The 21,250-nt window shown below is 40.6% G+C and overlaps 1 protein-coding gene across 1 annotated transcript in view; it reads left to right on the top strand.

The window, feature by feature from the left end:
• Nucleotides 1-21,250, top strand: part of SNTG2 (syntrophin gamma 2) — a 452,341-nt gene that overhangs the window by 419,156 nt on the left and 11,935 nt on the right. Inside the window, exons 15-16 of the mRNA XM_074947749.1 lie at nt 11,862-11,954; nt 16,851-16,961. Coding sequence (XP_074803850.1) covers nt 11,862-11,954; nt 16,851-16,961 — 204 coding nt within the window. The remainder of the gene's footprint in view (nt 1-11,861; nt 11,955-16,850; nt 16,962-21,250) is intronic.

Below are 21,250 nucleotides of genomic sequence, written 5' to 3'. Positions count from 1 at the left end.
TAAGAATTAACCAAACCTGAGCCAGTGTTCATAGAATATCAGGGTTGGAAGGGACCTCAGGAGGTCATCTAGTCCAACCCCCTGCTCAAAGCAGGACCAATCCCCAATTTTTGGCCCAGATCCCTAAATGGCCCCCTCAAGGATTGAACTCACAACCCTGGGTTTAGCAGGCCAATGCTCAAACCACTGAGCTATTCCTCCCCCTGTGTTCAGCTGATATGTGGAAATAACATGCTTGATAAGGCATTGGTAACCAGACCATTCAATAGAGTACTTCAGGTCAACTCTATTAAAATGAATCTATACAATCACACTTTTCTCAATGTATTTTTCATTCTTACATGAGCAGTGTCACTGAATCTCATTTCGTTCATGGGATATTTTATTTTACAAAAGATATGTTAGAGTATGAAATACGGTGAACTCTCTGATGCTATCTGGAACTGTTCTTAAAATTACATTTTCTTCTTCACTCTAAATCCTGCATGCTCAGCTATTATTCTGCATGTTACCTCCAAACTGGCAAACATAATTAGTAAATATAAATTTTAAATAATATTTTGTAAAACATTCTGGATCTGTAGGTGTTGAGCAGAAGGCGAGCTGAGAAAAACTCCTAATCCTAACAAGAAAAGGAGTACTTATGGCACCTTACAGACTAACCAATTTATTTGAGCATAAGCTTTCGTGAGCTACAGCTCACTTCATCGGATGCATACTGTGGAAAGTGTAGAAGATCTTTTTATACACACAAAGCATGAAAAAATACCTCCCCCCACCCCACTCTCCTGCTGGTAATAGCTTATCTAAAGTTATCACTCTCCTTACAATGTGTATGATAATCAAGTTGGGCCATTTCCAGCACAAATCCAGGTTTTCTCTCCCCCCGCCCACACACACAAACCCACTCTCCTGGAGAGGGTGGGGGGAGGTATTTTTCCATGCTTTGTGTGTATAAAAAGATCTTCTACACTTTCCACAGTATGCATCCGATGAAGTGAGCTGTAGCTCACGAAAGCTTATGCTCAAATAAATTGGTTAGTCTCTAAGGTGCCACAAGTACTCCTTTTCTTTTTGCGAATACAGACTAACACGGCTGTTACTCTGAAACCAATCCTAACAAGCTACATTTTAAACTGTATGCTTTTATCTACTGAAAATTAGTCAGTCATCACTAAGATATGGTTAAACTATTGCAGGAATTAGTACTTACACAATCACTGAAACTTTAGATTGTCAAGGACTGTTTCTAGTTATTTATAATTCCAAAAGAAAAAAAAAGAAAGTTCTAGGATAGAACCTGTCATACAATTTGTGACCATGTAACCATGTAATCTAAATCTTCATGCCACAGTGGGCTAGTGAGGATTCCCAATGCATCTGTCCAGTTCTGGGTCTCCTGAAGTCCAGCTTGTGCTCTGCATTGTTGACAGCATCCCAGACTTCCTGAAACAGCATTAATATGAGTTTTGTTAGTTCAGTTCCCTTCCCTTTTATCCTGCTCTCTATACAGATTCACAGTGTGGTTGCCAGCTGGGCTGAGTTTTCTGCAAGTTTCCCTGGAAAAATGTCAAGGGCTCTTTGATCACACTTTCTAATTAAGGCTCAGTTTTGTCCCCCATGATTTTTACATTGAGAAGAGGCGGTCTGGCCGGATGGTGTGAAGTGCTGCACTAAGAGTCTGAACCTGCAAGAGAAAAGTATATGTGGAGTCATTAAAACTTAAGGCCAGAAGGGACCACCAGATCATCTAGTCTGACCTCTTATTTATCACAGCCCACCAACACCACCCAGCACAGTACACCCAACTGAAATTAGACTAAAGTATTACAGCCCACAGGAGACTAGACTATTATGTGCCACAGGCAGAGAATAGGGACTGAGGTGCACGAGTGTCTGAAGCCCCCGCAGTGGCAGGGAAATGATTAAATGTGATATACTCAGATAATCCTGACAAGTGACTAGCACCCACAGCATCACCAAATGGAATTTTAATGGCCCAGTTGGCGGTGCCGACCAGAGCCATTAGGGTCCCTTTTCGACCAGATGTTCCGGTTGAAAACCAGACACCTGGTCACCCTATTCAAGACCAGTTTATATCCATTTGTTCTTGTGCCAATATTGTCCTTAAGAACATAAGAACGGCCCTACTGGGTCAGACCAAAGGTTCATCTAGCTCAGTATCCTGTCTTCTGACAGTGGCCAGTGCCAGGTGCCCCTGAGGGAATGAACAGAATAGGTAATCATCACTTTGGTCTGACACAGTATGGCTGTTCTTAAGCGATCCATCCCCTGTCGCTCATTCCCAGCTTCTGGCAAACAGAGGCTAGGGACACCATTCCTGCCCATCCAGGCTAATAGCCATTGATGAACCTATCCTCCATGAATTTATCTCATTCTTTTTTGAACCCTGTTATGGTCTTGGCCTTCACAACATCCTCTCGTAAGGAGTTCCACAGTTTGACTGTGCGTTGTGTGAAGAAATACTTCCTTTTATTGTTTTAACCCTGCTGCCTATTAATTTCATTTGGTGACCCCTAGTTCTTGTGTTAAGAGAAATAGTAAACAACACTTCCTTATCTACTTTCTCTACACCAGTCATGATTTTATAGACCACAATCATATCTCCCCTTAGCCATCTCTTTTCCAAGCTGAAAAGTTCCAGTGTTGTTCTCAAGGTTCCTTTCCCACTCTGAACTCTAGGATACAGATGTGGGGACCTGCATGAAAGACCCCCTAAGCTTATTCTTACCACCTTAGGTTAAAACTTCCCCAACGTACAAACTTTTACCTTTTGTCCTTGGACCTTTATGCTGCCACCACCAAAGTGTCTAACAAAAATAACAGGGGAAGTGCCCACTTGGAAACGTCTCCCCCCCGCAAAATATTCCCCCAAGCCCCACACCCTCTTTCCTGGGGAAGGCTTGATAAAAATCCTCACCAATTTGCATAGGTGAACACAGACCCAAACCCTTGGATCTTAAGAACAATGAAAAAGTAATCAGGTTCTTAGAAGAAGAATTTTAATTGAAGAAAAAGTAAAAGAATTACCTCTGTAAAATCAGGATTGTAAATACCTTACAGGGTAATCAGATTCAAAACGTAGAGAATCCCTCTAGGCAAAACCTTAATTTACAAAAAGACACAAAAACAGGAATATACATCCCATTCAGCACAACTTATTTTATCAGCCATTCAAACAAAACAGAATCTAACGCGTATCTAACTAGATTGCTTACTAACTCTTTACAAGCGTTCTGACCTGCATTCCTGCTCTGGTCCCGGCAAAAACATCACACAGACAGAGAGGACCCTTTGTTCCCCCCCTCCTCCAGGTTTGAAAGTATCTTGTCTCCTCATTGGTCATTTTGGTCAGGTGCCAGCGAGGTTATCTTAGCTTCTTAACCCTTTACAGGTGAAAGGGTTTTTCCTCTCACCAGGAGGGATTTAAAGGTGTTTACCCTTCCCTTTATATTTATGACAGTTGTTAAGCCATTCCATAACCCTAATCATTTTTGTTAGCCCTTTTCTGAACCTTTTCCAATTCCAATATCTCTTTTTTGAGATGGGGTGACCACATTTGCACACAGTATTCAATATCTTCATAAATGATCTGGAGGATGGTGTGGATTGCACGCTCAGCAAATTTGCGGGTGATACTAAACTGGGAGGAGTGGTAGATACGCTGGAGGGCAGGGATAGGATACAGAGGGACCTAGACAAATTGGAGGATTGGGCCAAAAGAAATCTGATGAGGTTCAATAAGGATAAGTGCAGGGGTCCTGCACTTAGGACGGAAGAACCCAATGCACAGCTACAGACTAGGGACCGAATGGCTAGGCAGCAGTTCTGCAGAAAAGGACCTAGGGGTGACAGTGGACGAGAAGCTGGATATGAAAACTCGTGGCGAACGGGGGAAGTCCCAGATGACTGGAAAAAGGCTAATGTAGTGCCAATCTTTAAAAAAGGGAAGAAGGATGATCCTGGGAACTACAGGCCGGTCAGCCTCACCTCAGTCCCCAGAAAAATCATGGAGCAGGTCCTCAAGGAATCAATCCTGAAGCACTTAGACGACAGTAAAGTGATCAGGAACAGTCAGCATGGATTCACCAAGGGAAGGTCATGCCTGACTAATCTAATCCCCTTCTATGATGAGATTACTGATTCTGTGGATGAAGGAAAAGCAGTGGATGTATTGTTTCTTGACTTTAGCAAAGCTTTTGACACTGTCTCCCACAGTATTCTTGTCAGCAAGTTAAAGAAGTATGGGCTGGATGAATGTACTATAAGGTGGGTAGAAAGTTGGCTAGATTGTCGGGCTCAACGGGTAGTGATCAATGGCTCCATGTCTAGTTGGCAGCCGGTGTCAAGTGGAGTGCCCCAGGGGTCGGTCCTGGGGCCGGTTTTGTTCAATATCTTCATAAATGATCTGGAGGATGGTGTGGATTGCACTCTTAGCAAATTTGCGGATGATACTAAACTGGGAGGAGTGGTAGATACGTTGGAGGGCAGAGATAGGATACAGAGGGACCTGGACAAATTGGAGGATTGGGCCAAAAGAAACCTGATGAGGTTCAATAAGGATAAATGCAGGGTCCTGCACTTAGGACGGAAGAACCCAATGCACAGCTACAGACTAGGGACCGAATGGCTAGGCAGCAGTTCTGCGGAAAAGGACCTAGGGGTTACAGTGAACGAGAAGCTGGATATGAGTCAGCAGTGTGCCCTTGTTGCCAAGAAGGCCAATGGCATTTTGGGATGTATAAGTAGGGGCATAGCGAGCAGATCGAGGGACGTGATCGTTCCCCTCTATTCGACATTGGTGAGGCCTCATCTGGAGTACTGTGTCCAGTTTTGGGCCCCACACTACAAGAAGGATGTGGATAAATTGGAGAGAGTCCAGCGAAGGGCAACAAAAATGATTAGGGGTCTGGAACACATGACTTATGAGGAGAGGCTGAGGGAACTGGGATTGTTTAGTCTGCAGAAGAGAAGAATGAGGGGGGATTTGATAGCTGCTTTCAACTACCTGAGAGGTGGTTCCAAAGAGGATGGTTCTAGACTATTCTCAGTGGTAGAAGATGACAGGACAAGGAGTAATGGTCTCAAGTTGCAGTGGGGGAGGTTTAGGTTGGATATTAGGAAAAACTTTTTCACTAGGAGGGTGGTGAAACACTGGAATGCGTTACCTAGGGAGGTGGTAGAATCTCCTTCCTTAGAAGTTTTTAAGGTCAGGCTTGACAAAGCCCTGGCTGGGATGATTTAATTGGGGATTGGTCCTGCTTTGAGCAGGGGGTTGGGCTAGATGACCTCCTGAGGTCCCTTCCAACCCTGATATTCTATGATTCTATGATTTCTATGAGCCAGCAGTGATAGCCCTTGTTGCCAAGAAGGCCAATGGCTTTTTGGGATGTATAAGTAGGGGCATAGCGAGCAGATCGAGGGACGTGATCATTCCCCTCTATTCGACATTGGTGAGGCCTCATCTGGAGTACTGTGTCCAGTTTTGGGCCCCACACTACAAGAAGGATGTGGATAAATTGGAGAGAGTCCAGCGAAGGGCAACAAAAATGATTAGGGGTCTGGAACACATGACTTATGAGGAGAGGCTGAGGGAACTGGGATTGTTTAGTCTGCAGAAGAGAAGAATGAGGGGGGATTTGATAGCTGCTTTCAACTACCTGAGAGGTGGTTCCAGAGAGGATGGTTCTAGACTATTCTCAGTGGTAGAAGAGGACAGGACAAGGAATAATGGTCTCAAGTTGCAGTGGGGGAGGTTTAGGTTGGATATTAGGAAAAACTTTTTCACTAGGAGGGTGGTGAAACACTGGAATGTGTTACCTAGGGAGGTGGTGGAATCTCCTTCCTTAGAAGTTTTTAAGGTCAAGCTTGACAAAGCCCTGGCTGGGATGATTTAATTGGGGATCGGTCCTGCTTTGAGCAGGGGGTTGGACTAGATGACCTCCTGAGGTCCCTTCCAACCCTGATATTCTATGATTCTATTCTATGATTCTATGTGGGCATACCATGGATTCATATAGAGGCAACATGATATTTTTTGTCCTATTAACTGTCCCTTTCTTAATTATTCCCAGCATTCTGTTCACTTTTTTGACTGCCGCTGCACATTGAGTGGATGTTTTCAGAGAACTATCCACAATGACTCCAAGATCTCTTTCTTGAGTGGTAACAGCTAATTTAGACCCCATCATTTTATATATGTATTTGGAATTATGCTTTCCAATGTGCATTACTTTGCATTTATCAACATTAAATTTCATCTGCCATTTAATTTAAATAGCTCTTCACCCTCCCTGGTATTCACCCGATTAATGTATTTATAGAGAGCAATCTTATCCCCTTTAACCCTTCTTTTTGCTTGACTAAACAAGCCACACTCTTCTGGTCTCCTCTCATAAGATAGGCCCTCCAGTCCTCTGATTATCCTCGTAGCTCTTCTCTGCAGCTGTTCCACTTTACATGTAGACCATTTGTTATCCCTCTTCCTCACCCTTATATCATTTCTCTTTCAAAAGTATCCTCTAATTTTGGGTATCCTAGCACATGATTTTCCAGAGTACTTTTTATGTTCAAAACACAGCTCCCATTGATTTCTGTGGTAGCTTTGAGTGCTCAGTGGAAGTCAGGTCACAGGGTTTGAAGTCAGTCTTCCAGAAAATGAGGAATGCAAAATTAGTGACCACCTGTGAAATGCTGAATTTAAGCAACTTGACTAGCATCACACAGGAATTCTATGGCAGGGGCAGGGATAGAATCCAGTTCTCTAGGGAAGCATTCAGATGCCCTAACCGTGGAACCATCCTTTCTCTTCCTAAATTCCCCTGCCTCCTTTACTACACATCTTCCAACTTCTGCAACAAATGAGGTCGTGGTTCTACAGGTAACAGCTTCCTTACCAACACAACCTGGATTTATTCCCTGAGCAGGTTCATCCTGTGCACTGAATTTTTGGTCCTGTGGGAAAAAATAGTATGTCATTGTAGTGGCTGCAAGGTGTGGCTGCTTATGGAGCACCACTTCATGATGATGGGTTGCTTTTACAGCACCCTGCCCTTACTGTCTCCCTCCTACAGGCCCCTTAAGTAGTCCAGAAAGTCTTTCTTGTGATTTACAGCATAGGCGCCGACTTCTTCTCTGTTCGACCCCCACCCCCTGCCCCAGTCCTGCCCTCGCCCCACCCCCATTTCACCCCTTTCCCCCAAGTCCCTGCCCCTGCCCTGCCTCTTCGCCACCTCCTCCCCTGAGCGCGCCGCTTCACCACTTCTTCTCCTCCCTCCTGGAAAGTCGTAAGTGCCACCAAACAGCTGTTAGGCGGCGGGGGGCGGGGGCAGGAAGCCCCGAGAGGGAGGGGGAGGCTGGGGGGGGAGAAGGAGGGGTGAGGAGTGGGGAGCTTGGCTGCCAGTGGGTGTGGAGCACCCGCTAATTTTTCCCCGTGGGTGCTCCAGCCTCGGAGCACCCACGGAGTCGGCACCTATGGCTTACAGCACCATTTCTGGGGATAGTTTAACACTAAAAATAGTCAGATTCCTTCATCACAGAATAATCAAACATAATGTCCAAAATAATAAACTCTACTTGAAACCATCAGTTTCCAGTCCTCTGGCCCTGCTTCCATGCTTTCTCTCTGGCCACAACCCTGCAGTTTCCTGCTTTTTTCCCCCAATATTAAATCACTTGACTCTCTCAGCCCCTCTTGTAGTCAGGGCTGGCTTAGACCAGGCTCTCCAGCCCACAGGCAAGTCACCCTGATACAGTGAGCATGTAATTAAAGACAGCATCATAATGCATATGCATAAGGTGACAGAATTAAGGTTGTGCAGTCAACCTTAATTCTGGCATTTCCTACCATTTGAGTGCTTGATTTTGCAACCTTAATCTTTTAATGTGTTGTATTTGTGAAATATAGACATGAGCCACCTTAACTAGATGTAACTTCAGCATCTTAGTATTTTCATATTAACAGTTATTGAAAGTACATGCTGATGTTCTCTAGCTATTGGAAATAACGACTGTAGCTCCTGTTCATTAGCATTTCAGCGGGTACTTCAAACAGACATACAGAAAAGATTTCATGTGTGTTAATTTTAGCAAGAAGTGTGGCATCAACATGAATAAGGATCATAAAAGGCCAGTTTTAACATAGATTTGTCATCAAGTAGGCATATTTGAAAAGTTGCTTTGAAATGTTTTACAGAATCCTGAGTAAGACCTTGTATCAATTCCACAGAAGGTTTGTGTTGAGGAAAACACAATATTAAAATATTCTGGTGTGTCTGAAATTTGTTTTTAATTAAAAATCTTGAAATAATTTACTTTGGGCCAAGAGAAAAATTGCATTAACTTACACATATATGCCCTGAGTTCCATCTAATAGGCAGGTGTCAGAATCCAGTTCACAAAATTTTATTTCATATAAGCAAGGAAGATATTTTAACTATAACCTATGTGTTACAAGGTGGAGCCTTACTGGAGCAACCTCCTAAAGCAGGCTGGGGCATGACAAACAACTACCTTTGTTTCCCTTTGGAATTCACCCATACAAAGGAATATTGTCTCTCGGTGGCAAATTCAAACTCTTTTATTTATAAAGTGCCATAGTCCACAGATCCCTCATAGTAAAAACAGTTTCTTTCAAATCCCCAAAGTAAAACAAGATTATAACACAGCAGCTCTTAAATCCCTTTTAAATGTGACCATTCCTAGATCGTTCTGTCCCAGTGCCTTGAGCAGGGTCTCACTCTCCAGGCCATCAAATTGAGAGTTACAAGACCCACTTCTCTCCTGCGAGACTTCTCCCATTGCCCCAAGTCAGGTGTCCCATTCAGCCAGGCCTCCCTGCCTGTGAGTTCTAACGCTCCTCCTGAGATTCACCATCAGCATTAACCTGCTTCATCCTCTTCTTCATCAGGGCCCCTGCATGAGCTTTCCTTTAACTTGGCAAGGGTTCCCCAGCACTGGCCAGTCCTCATCATTAACCTTTTGCTCTTCCCAGTGGCTCTCTGCACCAGCTGGCTGCTGCTACTGGTTCTCCTCCTACTTCTCCCCCCTCCCACCCTGGTCTCTCCTTTACCTCCTCAGGCAGCTCTTACCCAACCTTCTCTGTCTCTCTGTCAGTGTTTTCAGGCAGCTCTGACTCACCAGGGCTCTCTCCCGTCCAAAAGCCAGGTGCCCTCCTTTAAGTCCAACTGGAGTGAGCTGACAAGTCACAGGTGTACTGGTCTCTTTCCCTTTAAAGGGCCAGTGACACCTGTGATACTATTCTTTTCTCCTCTGTCAACAATCTTAATTAGGAGTTCTCAAACTGTGGTCTGTGGAATACTGCTCAGGACCTGCCAAGAGCTAGCTAGAGACATAGGCCCAGATCCACAAAGGTGTTTAGGCTTCTAATTTCTATTGATTTCAGTAAAAGACATTAAAAGACAACTAAAAGTAGACTAAATGGGTGCCTAATATTAAATTTCCATGTCAGTGATTGCTGTAGTCATCCAGAGGGATGTTGTGTAATCACAAACATAAAGGAAGGTTGTTGTCACAGTCATGACTGGACAGGGATGGTAATCTGTGCTTTGGTGAATGGGAGAGGAGGTGGTCCTCTGGATGATCTCTATTAATATGTGATCCACATCATGAAAGTGTTTGATAACCTCCAAGCTAAGGCCTTTTAAGATTTTCAGATTCTAAGTCAGTGAGCATTTGCAATATGTCGCCTTTCAGGTTAAACATCAACTTTCTCCCCTAATAGATATAGCTAAACCCAAAGTATTTTTGTTGAAAGATGTTTTCTGGAAAAAGACTGTCATGTCCCTAATGAAGATTGCTCCTGATTAGGTTTATGGTGATGTATTTATCAAACTGAAAAATTTTGTCGTTTTGTTTTGTATTTTAGTTTGCAGGTCATTTGCAAACCAGTTCTGTTAGTTGCATAACTATTCAATATTCACCAGATATTTCAGGCTAATTCTTTGTGAACTGCTCACTTTTAGTATTTACTATCTGTGGCCTTGTGATTGGTTAGGTATCTGCTGTTTTTTTAGCTTGCTGATTTAAAAAACATGTCCATAAAGATAAGCAAATGTTTAAGTTCTTTGCTGAATCAGGCCCTGGATGACAGAATCTTTTCAGCAAAAACAACGAGGAGTCCTTGTGGCACCTTAGAGACTAACACATTTATTTGGGCATATGCTTTTGTGGGCTAAAACCCACTTCATCAGATGCATGGAGTGAAAAATACAGTAAGCAGTATATATATTACAGCACATGAAAAGATGGGAGTTGCCTTACCAAGTGAGGGGTCAGTGCTAACGAGGCCAATTCAATTAAGGTGGAAGTGGCCTATTCTCATCAGTTGACAAGAAGGGGTGAATTCAGTAAAATCTTTTCAGTAGAAGAATAATGTAGAACAAATGGTGAATAACAATTCATGACGTTTTATAATAAATATGTGAAATACTGGAGACTCATAAACATATTAATAATTTAATGGCAGTCACTAATATTCTTGCCAATAGTATGATCCTCAAACACCAGCAAATGAAACTGCTTATTCACAAATCTTTTTTCCCATTACTCAACCAGCTCTAGTACTGATAGATGAATTACATCAACTCTGCAACCATTAAAAAATGTAGCTATATAAAATGTCAATGTTGTAACTCAGTTGAAGTTCCTTTTATGTTAGACTATCACTAAGTTTGACAAAAATTTGTATTTTGATCATAACAATAAGATTTTTTAAAATATTAGAATGAGAACCTTCAAAAGCAGTAAATGCTAAAGTTCAAGAATGTCAAAATGTCTATTTTTCAACATCTCAATATTAAACATTTTGGAAAGTGTTCTGTAAATCAAGGGTGTGGGGATCGTGAGAAGGGGCTCAGTAGCTCTATAAGTGAAGTCAGTGGGATTTTTGCTGTTGATGTCAATGTGAAAACCTTCCAGCCCCTTTTTAAATTTATAGCCAGGAGCGCTGAAGACTGCCTGTCTTTACATTCTGAATCCAGTTTACATGAAGACATAAATATATGTTAAATGTGCACACTGTGTATTTTGGTTAGGAACTGCAATACCGATGCTATTAGAGATGTGGATAGAGGTAAATTTAAATGTTAATAGACTTTTAATTGTAAAGCGCTTTCATAAGTTTAACCGCAAGTTAAGTTTAACCTCAAGTTAAACCATAAGCTTAATCTTTTTAACCTAAAAGAGGTCAAAGAATTAACATTCATATTTCAGCGGCTGTCAAGAGAGCAGTGCTAGTTAATTGGTTTAATAATGACCCACTGGCACTGTGGTGGTACCTTACTGTAGTTTTACAAGGCTTTAAAGAAATCTTGCAAAATCAAACAGACTATTTGCAAAGGTTAAAGTAGACAGAGAGGTGAAGCAGACAGATACTGATCTCATAGTTAGACAGTCGCTAGTGATTTGATTATGTACACAAAGTTTGTTAGAAACTGAGTGAGAACCAATTATTATATAATCGATTTAGCCTTTCAAGTTAGTTCTAAGTAGTCTTCCAAAATCTCTCTCTGAGGATTTTACAAATGGTTCTTTTTAGTTTGGATGTTTAGTTTTTCATTTTGTAGTGGACAGTTATAAGTCAGATCTGGGCAGGTTCTAAAAAGCTGTTTAAAAAAAACAACAACAAAAACAGCCTAAGATCTCTGATACTATGTTGTAAATATATATTATTTTTACAGATTTTTTTTTAATCAATAGACTGCTGTAATTCTCTCCTAGTGTAATGGGCTTGGTGCCTTGTTACAGAAAATAAGAACTGTTATTGGATAAAAAGAACAATGATAATAAAACTGTATTCTCAACTTTAATATTTTTTCCAGTCTAAAACATATATGTGCAGCTGGCAAGGAGTAACCCTGTGTTTCACAGTTGACTTTGCCTTGGGATTCACCTGTTTTGACAGTAAAACAAAGGTAAGAGGAAAAGGAGCTAAAAACATAATCTGTTCTATTCTGCTGTTAATGAGCTTGGTTTTAATAATATGTTACAGTTACCTAGCACTTTTGATCCCAAAGCACATTACAAAGTCTGTTGATATGGTCCCACACTGAAACGCACCCAGCTGTGAATTGGAAAGGGATAGCCCGCCTGTGCCATAGCATGGAAGGGGGCATTTTGGCCAAGGACACCAAGACAAATGGTTATTTTTACAAGAAACAAACAAAAGAAAAGCCATTGGATATTTAACCCAGACGTCAGTTTCTAAGGTTTCATCCCAAAAAACCACAAGATGGACAGCGGTTTACTGATCTTGAGAAAATGAAGTGGTGTGTGATTTGAACCTGTGTGTTTAGGAGAACAGTAAACCACTCCTTACCATAAGACAGTTAAAAGATTGAATTGGGCTTAGCCCTGTGTGGAATTTCAAGAAGGAAGGAGAGGATGTAAGAAACCTTCCTTTCCCTTCTAGCCTTGCAAGACCCAGCAAAGGCTGGTCCTTGTGCTCTACTGATGCTGGTGTTAAATTTCCTAAAGTGAATGGAGAAGGGAAATGGCAGTGGCAGGCCCCTGTCTACTGAAGCTGCAGTAGTGGAGAAGGAGCCATTTTCTACATCTGCGGAGGATGCAAAGCCAGCAAAATGTTCTGCAATTCAAGTAAAATTTAATGTGAATCTTATTGCATTTTGTGAGCAAACCCCTGAGCTTAGATAAATTGGTGTAAGTCCTTTTACTTGAACAGAAATATGCTGATTTACACTAGCTGACGATCTGTATTTTTAGCAACACAGTAACTCTGGCAATAAATAAATAAATCACCTTTTAACCTTAACACTGGGGGATTACTCTTAGAACAGAGCTATATTTTTTTAACAGTGTGAAGGAAGTTGATTGAACTGTTTTGGATTTTAGAGAAAAGCAAAAATATGCCCTTCTTTGAAATGTGGACCAAAGTATTTATTTTTTAGAATATGTATCAGTAATTTGAAAGCGGCTTTGTTTAAAGACTTCATGACTAGGATCTGCTCTCATCGATGCTGGTGTAAATCTGGACTAATGCCATAGCATGTGCAGTATTATTTACTAGGGTATAAAATTTCAAGAGCTGTACATTCACATTCTTCTTTCTTTCTTGCAAGAGTGTTGGTATTAATTACATTGCATTTGGCCTTCACAAATACATTCTACATACCTTTTTTATTTCAGCAGTTTTAAGTTGGCTGTGGCTTTTCTGTACACTTCTTATGCTAAATTGTTGTCATAGTGCTGTTAGGTACTTTCAAACAGATTCTGCATTCCGCTCCACGGTTGGCTGCATTTCAGTGAGAAACAAAATGATTCCTGTAAATGTAAAGTTTGGAGAGCATTTTGGGATCCTTTGGATGAATAATACCAAATAAATAAAATAAATATTTATAGTCTTCTAAAAAGTAATAACCTTAGCCTTTGCTTTTCTGTCCTATATTCTGAAGCGGAACACTAGTGTGAAATGAAAACTAAATGCCTCCCTGAAGACCTCTACCTAGCACATTACAAACAGCAACAAGTCACTTGGGGAAATGGTGACACCTGACTATATTTTCCTGTTTAGTTTCAATGAGTTTTGGGATGATGGTCTCCTACTTCCACTAACTAAGAGGACAGTGAGCCTTTTTAAAAATTAAAAAAGCAACAACATCTAAAATAACGATTTATACAGTCAATGGAGAAGTGTCCACAAATTTCAGGCAAGACTTTTAAAAATAGATTAATTTAGAATAGAGAGCTGCAGGTTTGATACAGAAAAATGGCTAACCTAATATAGAATCATAGAAGAATAGGGTTGGAAGAGATCTCAGGAGATCATCTAGTCTAACCCCCTGCTCAAAGCAGGACCAACACCAACTAAATCATCCCAGCCAGGGCTTTGTCAAGCCGGGCCTTAATAACCTCTAAGGATGGAGATTCCATCACCTCCCTACGTAACCCATTCCAGTGCTTCACCACCATCTTAGTGAAATAGTGTTTCCTAATATCCAGCCTAGATCTCGCATACTTCAACTTGAGACCATTTCTCCTTGTTCTGTCATCTACCACCACTGAGAACATCCTCTTTGGACCTCCCCTTTTAGGTTGTTGAAGGCTTCTATCAAATCCCCCCTCACTCTTCTCTTCTGCGGACTAAATTATCAAATTATCCCATCTGTTTTCAGGAGCAAAAAGGGGAACATTACCTTAATCAGTGTTTAATGGCAGATCAGAGTACCTAATCAATACATCCTGTCCTGACTAATTAAATTTGTTAGGGGGAAAATGCTGCAGAAAAATGCTGAACCTCAACAGTAATCTCACATTGACACATTAACAGAAAGTACAAGACTCTTATGACAGTAAGGGAAACTAGAGGGCCTTGCTGGGAGCATCTTGCTATGTTGTCTGCATACAGATCTGTGCAGAAGGGTTCACAATTGGATTCACAATTCTATTTCAACCTTAAGCATTGGCTATGAGTGTTCTGTGGAACTGAGCTGAGGCCTTTTGCATAGTCATCCCTCTCCTTCAAAAAATGTACCCTTTCCCCTACAACCTTCGTTGCCTTCAGAGAGACTTCTCATCAGCCCAATCCTAGCCCTGAGACCCCCTTCACTGGGGTTGTCAGGTGGTTCTACATGGTCACAACCTCTATCTTTTAACTTCAGGAAGATGAAAAATGACAGGAAAGGGCCACTGCTCCCCACCCCAATCCATTCCTTTTCTTCAGGCAGAAAATATTGTCTCCCCATAGGACAGTGCAGGAGAGAAAAAGCATTTCTTTGCCCACAGTTGCTGATTTTGCTGAGGCAGCAATGGACAGCAGCAGCTAATCTGTAATACGATCGCTTCAGAACATATTCAGGTTGTCCAGCTACTTTGTACTGAGGTTTATGAGCTTTCCCTAGTATATGCTTTAGAGCACTTGATTCTTTAGGTATTGTGTTAGGAAATCTGGGGTACTGTGTACTGCTGGCTCAGCTGAGCTGGGGTGGAGGGGTACAGAAGGAGATAATTAGGATTTTCTGCTTCCTCTCAACACTTTTCTGATTGAGGTCCTTATCTAGTACCCTTCCACTCCCATTCAAAGGATTAGAGACCATTCAGAGCCCTGTGAAAACCACCAGATCCCCCATAGACATATAGATAAGTCAGGTATATGTCCATTGCTAGGAGGAGCTTATCACCCAGTGACCAATTCAAACCCCATACCATCCCAAAGCCAAGAACGCAGCTCTATCCTTTTCCTATTCCTCCTTTCCTCTATTAAAAAAATACAGTACATGCAACTAACAAAGCTGTGCCAAGGTTCTTCACCAGGATGATTTGCTTGTGTGTTCTCATTCCCTAACGTGTGTCTGTTTTTTTCTTTATATGACAAGCCTTTCAGGCTTATGTCTCTTTCTATATTTGTACAGTGCCCAGCATTCTGTAGCTCCAATACTGATTGGAGCATTTGGGCACTAAGATAATATAAATATTTCTTCATCATCATCATCATCATCATCATCATCATCATCAAGGGAATATGAGGACTCTGATGTAATAATTAACAACATTAAGCAATCATTTCTTTAATTACTTGTTTAAGGGAAGCTGGGACCCTGCTCTCTAATAAGCAAGCATCAATCATCTAAATAAGAAATAACTCAAACACTCCTCTTCTTGATTTTACTAACCACATGCATCAGGAGTCCAGTTTGTATGGAGTAGTTCAAAGCTACCCAGTACATCCATCTTCTGGGTGAGTGAAAATAATCTAACCTCTGTTGAAGAGGACTTGGCATTTCTTCCTGCTCTAATTGGAGCTGCAACCACAGAGCAGCCATCCGGGTTGAAATCCAATCAGTATTATCTTCCAAATATTAAAAAATATTCACAGTCAAAATGTCTGCTGTTTTCAGATGAGACATACTGCTAGTCCACAGGCAGAAAACATCTTTCAAATGTGGATTTTTAAAAAAAAACACAGATTTAAAAAAAACAAAACAAAAAGAAACCAGTAAACTGCTTTTCTGCCATTATTTCATTTTAAATGGCTTTCAGAGCATTCAACCGGGAATGATTCATGGTTCCTCTACCAGCTCCCAGCTCACCTCAGTGTGCATAGGCATTTCCATTGTTATTGGAGGTTACAGAAACATCAGAAGGAAATTGTACTCTGATTGTTTGGCTTCATTTTTTTACATTTCTAAGTCCAATACTATAATGCATGGAAAATATTTTGAGAAGTGCAGAAAATTAAGTGATTTTAACAATTAATTTCCCAAGACTGATTGCAATAAGTATCTTTCTGTAATTTTTGAAAATACCCAGGTAAACCCAGTGATTCATGTAGCACAGCTCCATGTATTGCTATGGAAGGGACCTGAGGCTGAGACAGACTTGGGGATTCTTATTTCTTGGCATACGAATGACTGAATAACCCACACAATAGTGCTTTGCATTTCTGTAGCACATTTCATCTAACCTTAAAATTAAGCTTTGCAATACTGGTGTATGGTGGGGAAGTGTCATTCCCCTCATTGTACAGATGAGCCAAGTGAGGCTTGAGAGATTTAAGGTCTGCAAAACTCCCATTGACTTCAATAGGCACAGGATTTTATCCTGATCTCTGTACACCCTTACATGGGTAGGGAAGTACTAAACAGTGTATCTTTTTTGCTGCTATGTATGAAGTAGAGCTGATAAATTGTATTTGTTATGCAAACCATCCTCTTGCCCAAACTATATTAATCCATCATTTATTTTACATGACATTTAACTTCTTGATGTCGGATCAAAATTGCTCAATAATGCAAAGTTCTGGGTGTAAAAGTGTAATATCAAAGAGTCCTAATTAACATTATTTTTTTTTGCAGAATGTGCTCTGGAGGTTTAAATTCTCTCAACTCAAGGGGTCTTCAGACGATGGAAAAACAAGAGTAAAGCTGCTTTTTCAGAATCTAGACACCAAACAAATTGAGATGAAGGTAGCTGATATATTCTCTCTCCATTTAAAAAAAAAATAATTGAATTTATATCGAAGAAATGAAAGTTTTCATTAAACACTGTGCACGTTTACAATCAACAGTTAAATCATGTATTTTTTTTCATATTCTCTAGAAGCTGTGCAACTAATAAAAGTCTTGTGGTGTCTGTAGATTTATTACACCATCTATGTGATTCTGTTCCTGAGATGTATTCTGAAAAATTGTGGTGTATTCATTCAGAATGATAATTTCTCTGAAGTGCCTTCTCTTAAGTGTAGTTTTCCATCAATAAGTGTAATCTTTTAAAATGGATGTAAAAAAATAGTAAAAATGTTTTATTTTAAAGCATTTTAATATATTTTTCGAGATGCCACATAGCAAAATTAGAGCTTTAAGCAAAAAAGTAGATTTTTCTGATTTATTAATAAAAAAACTGTTATATAACTTTTATTATCTCTTATTAATGCCTACATAAGGGCACAGTCTTGCAAGTGGCGGAGCATCTTAACTCCCATCGAATCCATTGGTTTTGAAGTGAGATGAGAGCATGCAGCATTGTGTAGGATCAGGTATTAAATAGTGATAAGATACATAGCATTGATTGTATATTGATTACATAGCAACTGTTGTATGATTCACAATCCTTTTTTCTCTAAATAACTTTAGACAAGACCTTTAGCTTCAAAATTCAGATCTTAGGATAAGACCCCAGTGCCGTGATGTTTACATTCAAAGTTCTGGTTTGATGCATAGACCTAGTGCTTGCTATGACATTTGGAACTGGGTCCAGGTTATGGACTTTGATCCTGCCAAAGTCTGAGGGTGTTTCAAGTTGCCTATGCAGGCGTTGGCATGGGAGAAAGCTCATGGTGTTGGCATGGGAGAAATGGTGCATTGAGGCTGGAGTCACTAGCAGAGAAGACGAGGTTGGAGAGTGGCAAAGTGAAATACAGAGAGACCTGTGTGAGGTATCTTCTATTGGGCCAACTTCTGCTGGAGAGAGAGACAACCTTTCAAGCCACACAGAGCTCTTCTTCAAGTCTGGGAAAGGTACTCCCAGAGTCAAAGCAAAATGCAAGGTGGAACACCTTATTTAGCATAAGTAATTAGCACATATTGTAAAGGGACCATTCAAGGTAGAGTGGCCTGTTAACACTTCTGCACTAATAGGACAAAAAGAGAGGGTTAGTGGATTACAGATTGTGGTAATAAGCCATAAATTCAGTGTTTCTGTTCAGTCCATGATTTTTAGTCTAGCAGAGTAATGAATTTAAACTCCCACGCTCATCTTTTGAAAGTGTGCAGGTTTCCTTTGAGGATGAGTATTGATAGGTCAGATATAGAGTGATCATGTTGTGAAGAGTAGTCACCCACGGTAGTGAGGTGTTTTTGTGTTTTATCACTTTATCATTTTCCTGTGTGAGTTCATTCAAGAGTGTAAATATTATCTCACCCACCTTTTCTGTCAAATATCCTGGGACTGACACAGCTACAATGCATGCAACAGCGAAATACAATCAGATAAGAAGGGAAAGACAGTCATGTATGGCTTTGAAGGCAATGGCAAGAGCTTGCATGTGATGGTATGCAGAAGAGGAAGCCAGTGACGGAATTTAGGTGGCACAATGGGCAAAATCAGTAAAAACAAGAGTTTTAAACATTCTAAAAATTCCTTCCCCTCTTGTGGTGGTCATATTTCAGTCTCTTGTTATTTGTGAGGTTATAATCCAATTTCTATGCCAAAGATTATAAGCAAAACTGTAAATTAGGCAAGACCTGATCTTTTCAATGTTAAAAACGGTAGCAAGAAGAAAACATTCTGGGCTTCTTCACAAATCATGCCTTACTAATCTACTAGAATTCTTTGAGGGGGGTCAACAAGCATGTGGACAAGGGTGATCCAGTGGATATAATGTACTTGCACATAGGCAGCAGGTTTAAAACAAATAAAAGGAATTACTTCTTCACAGTCAACCTGTGAATCTCTTTCCCGGTGGATGTTGTGAAGGCCAAGACTATAACAAAAACTAACTAGATAAGTTCATGGAGGATAGGTCCATCTATGGCTATTAGCCAGAATGGGCAGGGATGCAAAACCTTGCTCTGAAGTGACCCTAGTCTCTGTTTGCCTGAAGCTGGGAATGGGCAACAGGGGATGGATCACTTGATGATTACCTGTTCTGTTCATTCCCTCTGAAGCACCTGTCTACTGTCAGAAGATGGACTGGGCTAGATGGACCATTGGTCTAACCTATTATGGCCGTTCTTATGTTCTTATCATAAATGAGGAAAATAAAGGCCACAAATAAAACTTGTTTTCCTTTGTAGTTCTATACTGTGAATTGGTCCAGTATTTATTGCCTATGCAACCTTATCTGACAAACATTTTTAGGGGTGGTCTAATTTTTTTGCAAAGGAAAATTGTTTTTGACCAAATTATTATTAGTATTATTGTTGGTTGGTTGTTGTTGTAAGTCTCTACCTTCCTCAAAAAAAAAAATCTTTCATTGGAAAGCCAAAAACCTCTTTGGGTATTTTTGGATGAAAAGGGTTTTTTGACTATTTTCACTTGAAAATGTTCTGGGTTTTAGCTGTTTTAACCACAATTTTTTTTCAGTTTTTGGTTGCTAAAAAACATTTAAAATTTTTTTAACAAAGTCAAAAATTTTGGCAAGAGAAACAACTATTTTCTAACCAGCTTTTTTATTTACTATTGTGCTCACTACCCAGCAAAGTGCTTACTACCATCAGTTGAACTACTCATGTTTAGTAAGCACCACACCTAGTAGTGTTTCCATATTGGATCCTATATATTAATAGAGGCATATGTTAGTAGGGGAGCCAGGAGATTTGGGTTCAGGAAGCTTTCTGCATGCATGAGTCAGTTTACTGTTATGTGCCTCAATATCCCTATTTGTAAAATGGGAATAAAAATACTTCCTTATTTCACAAGTATTTTCATTTATGTTTGTTAAAAATATTGAGCTCTTCAGATTGAAGCTGCTACATAAGTACAAAGTATGTGTGAGCATACACACACAAATGTACACCGGACCCTTGCTAGAATGCGGCATTTGGGATCCTTGCGTGGTACTGCTTAACACGGGGACTGCATTAAAATGAATTCCAATTAAAGTAATTAAATTTGGGATCCATGGCCGCGACCCCATTGTATGTGAATTTGTGCTATATAGACATGTGTTCTAGCAAGGGTCCGGTGTATATGTACGGTACAAATGTTGACAGAACAGAATGAAAGCTCATTGAACGGCATGAGAATAAGGTGAGTAAAGTAAAGGCATGCCTGAACCTTGTGGGTATGTACCCTGAATGGCTCTCTACACATCCAAGCAGTACCTCCTCCATCTATACTCCTATTTTTAGTAGTGCAGTGTCCCACTGTCTCACTGCTGTCTGAGCCTTTCCCAAAGACCACAGGGAAAGGCTCTGGCAATGGGAATGCAGTGAGGAAAGGTTCCAGCAGCTCCCTTTCACTAGTGGATGTAGCTACACACCACAGTGTGGATGCAACTTGCTTTTCACAGCTGCGTGTAGCTATGTATACCCTACACACAGCCACCAGGGGTGTGCAGTGTAGACATAGCCTTAGGCTTCAGAATTATGGCTTGGACACAAAAGGATACAGCATTGATTCCCCCCTCTACCCCGATGTAGTATTAGTACAGTATATGAGTTTAAGATAACGAAGGAAGAATTTCAAGGAGGCAGATGGTGCCGAATAGGGAGGTGCAGCCAATAACGAGAAACACAAATGTAATTAAATAATGGAAGTTTCATTTCTCGTGAATAGATGAGCTAGTAGATGTCAAACGAAGCTCAGTATGGATGAGTTATAACATTCACTTGGCAGCAAACCCTATAGTTAATGTTGCAAAAGAGTTTCCTGGATTACCCTAATTTCATATGCTTGTAGCCTTCTGAAAAACTCTCCTTTGGAAATTAAATTTCCATCCATGGTGTCTGGACAAAGGTTTTCTCTCTCTCTGTACAGTTTGAGCAAAATTCCTTGTGTTGTGTTCTTGGATTCTAGATGATTGAAAAAATACACTTCTCCAATAAAACAAAGTTGCCACTTTTCTTCATACAGATAACCAAACAACTCCTAGACAGTCAAATTGCATGTAATTAGTCTCTGATCAAGTTTGGAGGGAAAAAAGGATGAATATTAATGAAGTTTGAAGAATGGAAAATTGCATTTCCTTCTTATGCAGCGGAGAATTCTTTTAAGTTGGAGTTTGACTTGTGGAGAGAATTGCATAGACATGCAC

This window comes from Natator depressus, chromosome 3 (genome assembly GCF_965152275.1).
Source record: "Natator depressus isolate rNatDep1 chromosome 3, rNatDep2.hap1, whole genome shotgun sequence".
Lineage (NCBI taxonomy): Eukaryota > Metazoa > Chordata > Testudines > Cheloniidae > Natator > Natator depressus.
The sequence above is the reverse complement of the archived record's forward strand: the minus strand, read 5'-3'. Positions and strand labels throughout refer to the sequence as shown.